This window comes from Condylura cristata, unplaced genomic scaffold (assembly GCF_000260355.1).
Source record: "Condylura cristata isolate star-nosed mole 26May11 unplaced genomic scaffold, ConCri1.0 scaffold00023, whole genome shotgun sequence".
Taxonomy (NCBI): Eukaryota; Metazoa; Chordata; class Mammalia; order Eulipotyphla; family Talpidae; genus Condylura; species Condylura cristata.
Window position 1 is genome coordinate 14,451,981 of NW_004567124.1, and position 11,939 is coordinate 14,463,919.

Below are 11,939 nucleotides of genomic sequence, written 5' to 3' on the forward strand. Positions count from 1 at the left end.
TCGAACTCTTGCGGAAGTGGCTTTAGCTTCTCAGTGCTGTGCTTTAACCCACTGCACCACCAGGGAGGGCCCGAATTGAATAAATTTTTAAAACATCAGTGTAAACAAGAGAAGTGTTTTATATACTTTCCAATTATGTTTGTTGAGGTTTTAGCAGTTAATACTTCAAACCTTTACAATTGTATGTTTCAAGGCTTTTTTAAATAAAAATACAAAGAATTATATAGACACATGTTTTTCTGTTTTTGAAGGTAGTCTACAATTGTATTACTACTCAAAACATTTTAGAATCTTTCCTGAGATTTTTTTCTCATCCTTTGCCACATTTTTTGTTGTTAATCTTCATCCTATAAAGGTGAATTTGATTTTTTTATATAGTCTCCATATTAAGAACAGGTTATGTTACAAATGTCCTTTAGTAAGTCAGCTGCTTGGAACTCATTCCTGTCCAGAAACCCTGGCAGGAGGAACAAGACACCCAAGCTTTGAGCCGTTGGCAGAAGCTATGAATGGGAGAATCCAGGAGACAGCGAGAGAGAACATTGGATTCAAGCTACATTTGAAGAGAAAAGACAGTGCTGAAATGATAAAAAGGATGGTTAGAAAGTGAAGGATTATTGAACACTGAATGTGTGGAAAGTGCTTATTATAGTCACTTCCTTCTCTTCTTCCCCAAGTTGCTACTAAAAGAACAAAATAAAGTGAAAAGCAGAACTTAGGCTAGGAAAGGTAGGGCAGAATCTATCAGCAGGATATCATGTTGTCTTCCCCTGTCTTTTCTACACTGTTTTTACTCACTACCGCTGACTTTCTAATGGTCTTAATACTACCCCCGAAATGTGAAATTGAATTTCAGTTTCATTTTAAAAATGAATTGTATTATATAATCAATTTTTTAAGAAAAATTGTCTTGCCTTTTTTTTTTTGACCATTCCCTTTTCTTAGTATTAATCTGAATACTGCTTTTAAAAGCTTTCTCAGTAATACTTTTTCAAAATAGCATAATGTTAAGAAACTACCAAATTTTTCCTCAGTTATGCTGGAATAATTGTGTCATGGTACTTAAAATAATAGTACAGCTTTTCATTAATGTCCTGTCTAATTAAAGATTGTTTTCCCCATACAGATTTTTTCTTGGGTATTTATGGTTCAGCAGCTATGTTTTGAATACTCTTTGTGGTTTTGAGTGTTAAAATAATGAAAATACATGAGTTCATAATTAGATAAAGGGAAAGAAAATTCACTGGCATTTGCTGATAAAATTTAAAACAACTATGTTGGCACTTAGCTTCTGCACATTTATACTGTGCAGTTGTCTGTTATTATTGATTTAAACTGCCACCTGAGCTGAACCATATTTTAAGGTGTCAGTTAAAACCATATTGACAAATGTTTATGAGTTGGAGGTCTAATGCATAGGCTTTATGAAAATACTGTGAGCATCCAGTAGATGCCTATATATTCAAAGAAATTGAGTTGTAACTGACTTCTGTAAAAGAGAGCATTTACTTTTAGCTTTCTATTTATTTTCAGGTATTAGAGGAATTACCCAGCCTTCTGCTTTTATACCTACAGCTGAGAGTAATTCCTTTCAGCCTCAAGTGAAAACTTTGCCATCTCCTATTGATGCAAAACAGCAGTTGCAACGGAAGATACAGAAGAAGCAGCAAGAACAGAAATTACAATCCCCTTTGCCAGGAGAATCCTCAGCAAAAAAATCAGAAGGCACAACAACCAGTGGAGTGACTAATCTTTCTAATGGGAATCCTGCAATCCTTTCTCCTCAGCCAATTGGTATTGTTGTGGCAGCTGTCCCTAGTCCCATTCCGGTAATATCACTAAGTAGTGCTTGACCTTACTGGGATGATGGGAAGTCAGTAATATAATTAAAAGTGGCACAAGAAAAGGAGGCGAGTATAGGTGTGTGGATTAAGCTATAACCGATATGACTACAGACAGACATCAGCTTCGGACAGTTGTTTGACTCAGGATATACATTGTGGATTGCAAAGTGGCTTTTAAAGTGAACATAAATGAGAATATAAAGATCCAGAACACATAAAATATGCAGATAACCAATCAGAGCTTTATGTGGAGAGCAGTCATTTCTAGAGTGGTTTCATCTCGAGCAAGTCAGGATAGCATAATTGCAAACTTTTTTGGTGTCAACTTTTTTAACATTTGGATGGAATGAATTGTCGTATGTATTGATAGTACTTTGCTGGATGTAGGGCCTTATGCAGGTCCCTGAGTTATTCAGTTTACTTCCTTATCACAAGTGAAGTTTAGAATCTTAGTTTTTTCTGTCTCTTACAAGAGGGATTACAATGAAGTGTCTTTTAAGATAAGAATGCATCGTGCTTAAAGCAAATGGTGTTTTGGGTTTTTTGGGGGGGGGGTTGTTCTGTTTTGTTTTTTTGATAGTACTAAGGAGACATTTTATCTTGCTTTTCTTGTTCTTATTATCATGTCATTACAACATGGGATACCTGGTAAGCACAATATTGCACTACTCACGCTAGAGAATATGTGCATAGACAATGGTTTTATCTGAGACCTCATTCACAGTGGTTTATTACTAACATCCAAAGTAGAGCCTTTTTATAAGACAGTCACCTCCCCGTGAATCATCTTGGTGTAAACTCCAATAGATAACCTTTATAGTCGCATATTTCCTCAAGATTGTATCTCATCTTCCTATAATCTCCTTAAAAATGTTTTGGTAAGTACTCATTACAAATGTGAAGTTATTAATCTTAATAATTGAAAAGTGTCTTATTTTGTAATTATGCTATATTGTATTTCTTACAATATTTATATGTCTGGTAGTATAGAGTTGGTTTTGAAGAACTCTTATTAACATAGGAACTTTTTTTTTTTTAAGTATTGCATTTTTAACTGCCGTAATACCAGGTAGATACATGAATTACTTTTTATAGACTAGGCTCACTAAATCTGATTGTTTTGCTGTCCAATTTTAACAGGTCCAGCGGACCAGGCAATTGGTAACTTCACCAAGTCCTATGAGTTCTTCTGATGGCAAAGTGCTTCCCCTCAATGTACAGGTGGTCACTCAGCACATGCAGTCTGTGAAACAGGCACCAAAGACTCCTCAGAACGTTCCAGCCAGTCCTGGTGGGGATCGTTCTGCCCGGCACCGCTACCCTCAGATCTTACCCAAACCAGCCAACACCAGTGCACTCACCATCCGCTCTCCAACTACTGTCCTCTTTACTAGCAGTCCCATCAAAACTGCTGTTGTACCTACATCACACGTGAGTTCCTTAAATGTGGTGAAAATGACAGCAATATCCCTTACACCCGGCAACAGTAGTGCCCCTCTTAAACATTCTGCCTCAGTAAACAGTGCTACAGGAACAACAGAAGAATCAAGGACCTTTCCACAGATCAAGAATGGTTCTGTTGTTTCACTTCAGTCTCCTGGATCCAGGACCAGCAGTGCTGGAGGAACATCTGCTGTAGAAGTCAAAATGGAACCTGAAACATCATCTGAAGAACATCCTGTTCAGTGCCAAGAGAACTCTGATGGGGCTAAAGGTCCCAAAACAACACCTAGTGCCCTTTCAGGGCAGAAAAGTAATACAGATGCAGTAGTGCAAAAACCTTCAAATGAAGGTGTCATTGAAATAAAAACATCGAAGGTCTGTGACCAGAGGACCAAATGTAAAAGTCGCTGTAATGAAATTCTGCCAAGCACTTCGACAGGCAATAATCAAAGCACTCTCACTGTCTCAGTTGCCACTCCAAACTTAACTTTCACCAGCACCAGCTCACCATCTAATGGTGATTCAATAAATAAAGACCCTAAATTATGCACTAAAAGTCCAAGAAAACGACTGTCTTCTGCATTGCAAGAGTCCCAGGTGCCTCCTGTAAAGAAACCAATTGTGGAACATCTTTCAGCAGGTATCTTAGAAGGTCAGAAACCAAGCAGTGTTAAGAAGGACCAAAAGGTTCCACATTCAGGGAAACCAGAAAGTGCAACAGCAGGTGCTCAGATTTCTAGTAAGGTATCAATAAATGTCAGTCCGCACACAGTGGCAAATCAATCTTTGAATTCTTCTGCTCTTATTACCAGTGACTTGGCTTCAGAACAGCAGACAACACCATCATCATCTCCAGATATAAAAGTAAAACTTGAAGGGAATGTCTTTCTCTTGGATAGTGATTCAAAATCAGATGGCAGCTTTAATCCAAATGAATGGCAACAGGTCACTAAGGATCCTGAGTTTATATCTGCTAGCTGTGAGCAGCAGCAAGATATCAGTGTTATGACAATTCCTGAGCACTCTGATATCAATGACTTAGAGAAATCTGTTTGGGAATTAGAAGGAATGCCACAGGACACATATACCCAACATCTACATAGCCAGATACAAGAATCTTCTTTGAATCAGATACAAGCACAGTCTGCAGAGCAGTTACCTCTACAGCCTGAACTGAAGGAGTTTGAGCCTTCTGTTTCCCAAACAAATGAAAGCTACTTTCCTTTTGATGATGAACTTACACAAGATAGTATTGTGGAGGAACTTGTGCTCATGGAACAGCAAATGTCAATGAATAATTCTTATGGTAACTGTTTGGGAATGACCCTTCAGAGTCAGTCAGTAACCCCAGGAGCACCATTGTCATCTCATGCCTCCAGCACCCACTTCTATCATCCAATCCATAGCAATGGCACTCCCATCCACACACCTACACCCACTCCTACACCAACCCCAACCCCCACCCCCACCCCAACCCCAACATCTGAAATGATTGCTGGATCTCAAAATCTGTCAAGGGAGAGCCCTTGCTCCAGGCTGGCCCAGACCACACCTGTGGACAGTGCTTTAGGAAGCAGCCGGCATACACCTATTGGTACTCCCCATTCTAACTGCAGCAGTAGTGTCCCTCCTAGTCCTGTTGAATGCAGGAATCCATTTGCATTTACCCCAATTAGCTCCAGTATGGCATATCATGATGCCAGCATAGTCTCAAGTAGTCCTGTGAAACCGATGCAAAGACCCATGGCCACACACCCTGACAAAACCAAGCTTGAATGGATGAATAATGGGTACAGTGGGGTTGGTAGTTCATCAGTTTCCGGCCATGGCATTCTCCCAAGCTATCAGGAACTAGTGGAAGACCGTTTCAGGAAACCTCATGCTTTTGCTGTGCCTGGACAGTCTTATCAATCTCAATCCAGACATCATGATACTCATTTTGGTCGTTTGACTCCTGTCTCTCCTGTGCAGCATCAGGGTGCCACTGTAAATAATACCAACAAGCAGGAGGGTTTTGCAGTCCCTGCCCCTCTTGATAATAAAGGAACTAATAATTCTGCCAGCAGCAACTTTAGATGCCGGAGTGTGAGCCCTGCTGTTCATCGCCAACGTAATCTTAGTGGAAGTACCCTATACCCCGTATCTAATATCCCCCGATCTAATGTGACCCCCTTTGGAAGTCCAGTAACCCCAGAAGTTCATGTTTTCACAAATGTTCACACAGATGCATGTGCCAACAACATAGCTCAAAGAAGTCAGTCAGTTCCATTGACAGTCATGATGCAGACAGCCTTCCCCAATGCTCTTCAGAAGCAAACCAACAATAAGAAAATAACCAATGTTTTGTTGAGTAAACTTGATTCTGACAATGATGATGCAGTGAGAGGTTTGGGCATGAACAACCTGCCCTCCAATTACACAGCCCGGATGAATCTCACTCAGATTTTGGAAACAACTTCTGTTTTTCCTAGTGCCAACTCTCAGAATATGATCGATTCCAGCACTTCTGTGTATGAATTCCAAACACCATCTTACCTCACCAAAAGTAATAGCACCGATCAGATCAGTTTTTCTCCTGGAGATAATCAAGCACAATCAGAAATTGGAGAGCAACAATTAGATTTCAATAGCACTGTTAAAGACCTGTTGAGTGGAGACAGTTTGCAAACCAACCAGCAGCTGGTAGGTCAGGTAGCATCTGATCTCACTAATACTGCAACTGATTTCTCTAGTGATATCAGGTTGTCTTCTGAGCTGTCAGGCAGCATCAATGATTTGAACACTTTAGACCCAAATTTGCTGTTTGACCCAGGTCGTCAACAGGGACAAGATGATGAAGCTACACTGGAAGAATTAAAGAATGACCCATTATTTCAACAAATTTGCAGTGAATCCATGAGCTCTATGACTTCATCAGGTTTTGAATGGATAGAAAGCAAGGACCATCCTACTGTTGAAATGTTGGGTTAAATTGTGTTTTATAATATGTAGCACACTGTATCTAAAGACATATGTATTGTATTTGTCTTAATGGAAGTGCCTCCCGCAGCAGAAACACTTACTATTAATTGTGACATTTTAAAAGAGTTTGCTGCAGATGTGGTTTCTTCTTCAAGTAGGAAATGGTTAGACTTGCCTCCGTTCTTAACAAGTTTCTGAAGACAGTAGGCTGTAGAAGAACAAGTATTAGGGTTTAAATTTATAATGTTTCCCCATTTAATCACTTTGTTAGTAAACAATTGACTAACCATCTTTTACAAGAACAGTATAGATCTTTATTTTAATAGGTTCCTTTTAATTCATTGTTTGATCTTCACAGAACTTAGAGGAAACCATTGATTTAAGGTTTAGGCTATTTTTTTGTTGTTGTTGTTGGCATTATCTTTTAGATACAAAATCATAGCTAAGGTGAACTGTAGTTAAGAAGGTCTTCCTTGAAACAGGGATAATATTCAGGTTATTATAAGTATTTAGGCTTGAAGCATAGAGCTACTGTAGAATGAAAAATCTCTGTAGGACTTTCTGAGACTTCAGTATCATTTGCATCTACAATGAAGGGCTCAAATAGGAGAAAATAATGGAAAATAAACTATTAATTTAAGGAAAGCAGGGACTGCACTAAAATTTTTAATAGAAAAAGCTAGTAGCCATTTATATTTGTGACCTTGCATTAGTGTTATTTTAAAGTGTTGCTTTTAATGTGGAACACACACCACCACCACCACCACCCCACACACATGTAGCTCCAAACATTATAGCTGAGCAGAATAAATACAAGCATGTTAGAAAAATATTATTTGTTAGTTGAGTTTGGGGAGTTAAGAAAAAAAAAGTATTTTCTTAGTTTCATCACAAAAACAGCATCATATATTAAAATTCTATTGAAGACTTCTTTTGAAAATTTTTAATTATAAAATTCTTAAGCCCTCAACTTAGTAACTGATTCCTCCACTCCTCCTGAATTTCGTAATACAATTTGATCATGATACACTTTTGGAAGACAAATGAGCAGGAGAGAAAGAAAAACCTGAACAAAAAAACATTTTACCACCTGAGGTCTGAAGTCACAAATCTTTATATCTCTGACGAAACAACGGGGATATCAATAGTACTTGAAGAAGAGGAGCATTTTATTACATGCTTAATTTATTTATTGTGAAAACCACAGTTGCAAAAGAAGCACTCAGGATTTGTTTTAAAATGTTTCTCTATGGCTCCCATTTTGTTTTATGAATAATTATTTATGAATTTCATGTTGGCGAATATATTCACTAGTTGACAGCTCTATCCACTTGAGTTTCAAGATCATTTTCAAAGAGATTTAAAAATTGACATTAAGGATTAAGGTTTTAAGGCTAACATTCAACTTCTACTATGCTACCTTGAATCTAGCTAAGCTTTCCTTTACCTTAAGAAGCCAATCAAAAGACTACAATCAATGAATATTTAACAAACATGATGAAGGGTTTAATTTAATAGGGTTTCATTGTTCAATAAATTTGCAAGGTAGGTTATTAACATTTTGATAAATAAATGGTGCTAGGGTTGGCTCAGAGGTTTATATATTGATATGTCCTAGTTATTGGCATTTGTGTGTGTTTGCTGTTATCTTGATTTTATGATCTTTTAGATATTTTTTCTTAATGCTAGTTATTTCTTCACTGTACATTGAGACACAGCACTACTGCACACCAAAGTATGCAATACCCAAAGGAAACTGTGTGATTTCTTTTAACAAATGATGGGAGCCTTTCTATATGAGATACTCTGAAAAGGAGATTTTGAGGCCATTCTAATCCCTTGTTTACATTATTAGCTTCCTACTAATAAAAAAATAATGGAATCTTTTTGATAAAAATATAGACTGGAGGATTTTAACCCTCTGTACAGTATTGCAGCAAACACTTTAAATTTGGTTGAATTCGTCCAGCAAACTTTCTGGGGTTCATATATTGCACTAAATTTGTTGAACCTGTGGTAGGCACATCTCTTAGGATAAATGCAACCAATACAGTCCACAGATTAAACTTTTTAAATGTGTTTCATTACGAAAAGACAAAATGTCATCAAAGTGACAGATAAAATTGTCTTATGTAGCAATGTGCATTGATCTCAATGAGATATTTCTATTTCTTATTCTCTTACATGAGAATATTACAGCAGGAAGAATTAAGTTTAGTTTGCTTCACCATGTTAATACATGATCACAAATGTGCATGAGTGTTATTGACTTGTACAGTACTAGGTATTCCTGTAACCACTTTTTTTTCCTTTGGCTGTATTGAAACTGGTTCAGTGTTAACCAGGAAAGCATAGTTATTCACAAGTTATTTACTTTTTTATGTTTATTAATTCTGCTTAGTTATTGTTGAATATGTTCTTTTCTCAGATTATTTTCATTGTTTTGATGTTTAAAACATGTTGCATAATGTTTATCATGATAAGATTTCATGAAGTAAATAATTTTGCATATAATTGCAATAAGCACTGACTTTTGAACTGAAAAGAAGGAAAGTGTTTTTTTTTTTTTTTGTGCAGTGCATCTGAGGTTCATATAATAGTCTTGTACTATAATGTGCTTTAACTACACCATAAACGACAAAAACAAGCCCTGTTTCATGTTTTCATTTAGTGCAAAAAGTCAGATTTCCCTAGTGTTTTGTTGTCTGTTGTACCTGCTGAAACTACAGTAGTTGAATATTGCAGTAGCATTTCAGTTCTCTTTTTTTATTGAAAGTGCTCAAAAATTGTTTTTTAAATGTTTTCAAAAACAATTAAAACATTTTCTATGAAACTGAGTGGATCTTAAGGTGATTTATGGGGTCGGTTTTATTTTGGCAGCATGCCATTTTGTAGACAAACCTGATAAACTTCTCCCATTGATTTGATGAAATTCAGAGCAGAACAATGCTGATAATATACTCTTCTATTAATCTAAAAAGATACACATCTTACTGCATTCATGGAACTCTGCTGTTCACTTCGCATTTGTCATCAATGAAGGGCACATAGGTTAGCTCTTTTGTCACATGTTTGCCTGAAATTGCTAGCCTATGAAGTATTTAGGCACAGTTATCCGAAAGTAATATAGGTACTTCCTTAGATCAGAAATACAAAGTGATCAATACCCTAAACTGAGGCTGTAGGTCCAAAGCAGGAAAGAACAGCCAGAAATTTTAACTCCTATAGAAAAGTAAAACCAGTCTGAGATAGTTTTCTCACACTTGAAAGAAAACAGAGATGCAGTAACCACCAGTTCCTGGGACTATAATTTATGGTCAGGGTGTTAGCCAAAGAGCCTATTCAGCTGTGGATTCAGATCTCTATCTTTCACCACAGGACCAGCCCTCAGTGTGGTAGGTGGTAGAACAATTCGAAGCAGAGAGTAAAGGCTAAGAAGGGGAAAGGTGAAAAGAAAGATGCTACAAGATGAGTGTGAAAACTAATACGCTAAAGTACTTGCAAAATGCAACTAATCCTAAGAAAATCGACAATCCAGTAAAGGTAATAAATAACTATGTTGGGATCCTCTGTACCAGAAGGAAAAAAAAAAAAGTCTTATGACCAAGAGCTGACAAACATTGAATATAATGAGCAGGTGAAATTCTGGGGAGAAAAATACTGTGTGGTGTCTAGGGGGCAAGTTAGAAAATCCTAACACAGGCTTAAATTATAAAAACACTTATTCTTAATTTTAGGGAAAGGTCAAGGATATCATCAGTGATTCAGCATTAATAGCCAGATTCTGTCATTGATTCTGTTCCATCACCTTAAGCTTTGTTTTTCTGTGTCTTGCCTCCTGGCTCCAAAAAAGCTGCCACCACACTTACTATGTATATATACATATACACACATAGCCCAAACAAGGTTTATGGAAAACTCGGCTCTTCAGTTAAAAAAAAAATCCAGAAATAGGACCTTTCACCCCACCCCATCCCAACTTAGTCTCACTGGGCAAAGCAACTTAAAGGCCTACCCTAAAGCCAATTAATGTATGTTCTTCGTTTGTCTTTTGTAGCTAGCAAAGGGGCCTGTTTTCTGGAGCATGTGGCATCCACCTAAAATTCACCCAATAATTAATAAAATACTAGGATCTTAAAGATACATGTTCACCGTGTACTTTGAGAAGTACCACTTAGAGGTATGTACAATGTGCTACATAGAAGAAAAGAGGTAAGAACTCATAGTCTTAAGAAGCTAAGAATAGGTTAAAAGAAGAACCATAATGAGAGCTGCTTTTAGAAGTAGTGCTTACTATTGTAAACTTAATTGGTATCCTGCCTTCCCTCTCTTAAGTTGAAAATGTTGATATTACTGAATATCATAAATGCAGGTTCAGCATTTTGAAAATTGGCCTCAGTATCAATCACCATAATAGAACAAAATTTTGATTTTGTTAAATCTGTAGTGATGGGTCTTGATGTGCCTTGCTATAAGTAAAATTTTTAATTTAGAATGTAAAATAGATGGGATCAGTTATCAATATTATATATAATAGGGAATTTTAAAACTGTGGTTGGCACTGGAACTATTCTGCTTTATAAGAGTGGAAATGGAAAACAAAAAGGCTACTTCAAGGTAGATTTTATTTCTAAGAAGTATTTAATTTTGGAGCTAATGGAAAAGTTTATAAATAAAATATGATAATGGTATTACTACCATATATACTTTCCTTACATTATACTGTAGTAAATATATTGCATATATTCTTATTTTCTTGTATTCGGAAAAGAATTTTCCAAGTGAGAAAATTTTAAATACAGATTAACTATTAGGAATAACAACTGGTAACAGGAAAAGCCAAGATTAACTTGGTTCTAAAGCCTAGTTCTTAACTGTTAAGCTCTAATTAAGATAGTATAGTTCAAACTGCCCACTGTAGTATTTGGTGGCTTCTTTCATATTTTTATGGCTTAAAACTCAGAGTTAAACTGGATATTTGTGGGGATCTTATTTCTCATGAATCCTTTTAACTTGTGTTGTTTTGTGGACTATACCTGTATTTAATTTCCTCTAAATTATTTGAGTCTTTCCCCTCTTCCCTCAAAAAAAAAATGCATAAGCTAATATTTTAAATATCAAGGGAGAAATACAGTTCAAAACAAAAGCTTGTTTTATACAAAGGTTTGCAAGCACATTTCTTAGTGGTATATACCCAACTATATTGTTTTTAAACTACTATTGAAATTTCAACATGAAATAAAAGCTGGACTGCTTTGTTGAACAAATGATAAATTACCTAAAATGGTTCTGTCTCTGTGACAGGTGCTAGAGAAGATACCTGCCATTCTCTATTTACAATATAGTAAGGAAATAGGATTGCAGGATGTGGTAAGGGCACTGCTATTTGTCACTCACACATTCTCCTGTCCAAGCTACATATTTACCAACCAGCTCCAGTTAAAATGGAGCTACTTACCAAGTATCCAGTTGAGGAAATGCAATGAAAATGTTTGTATGCCTACCCTTATTCTTCCCGACTAGCTGGAATATAGGTGTGATGACTGGAACTCCAGTAACTCCAAAGCACATGTTGAGGAAGCTGGAATAAAAAAATAGGACCCTAAGGCCTTAGTGACAGGAAAGTTGTTCTACTAGAACTGACTGGTTACCGCCTCTGGGTGTATTTTGCATGAAAGAATTTATATATAT

General features: G+C 36.6%; 1 protein-coding gene across 1 annotated transcript in view; it reads left to right on the forward strand.

The window, feature by feature from the left end:
- Positions 1-9,077, forward strand: part of RFX7 (regulatory factor X, 7) — a 91,694-nt gene extending 82,617 nt beyond the window's left edge. The window contains exons 8-9 of the mRNA XM_004687765.2: positions 1,534-1,829; positions 2,985-9,077. Of these exons, the coding sequence (XP_004687822.1) occupies positions 1,534-1,829; positions 2,985-6,257 (3,569 nt within the window). The 3' untranslated portion in view covers positions 6,258-9,077. The remainder of the gene's footprint in view (positions 1-1,533; positions 1,830-2,984) is intronic.
- The last annotated feature ends 2,862 nt before the right edge of the window (positions 9,078-11,939 follow it).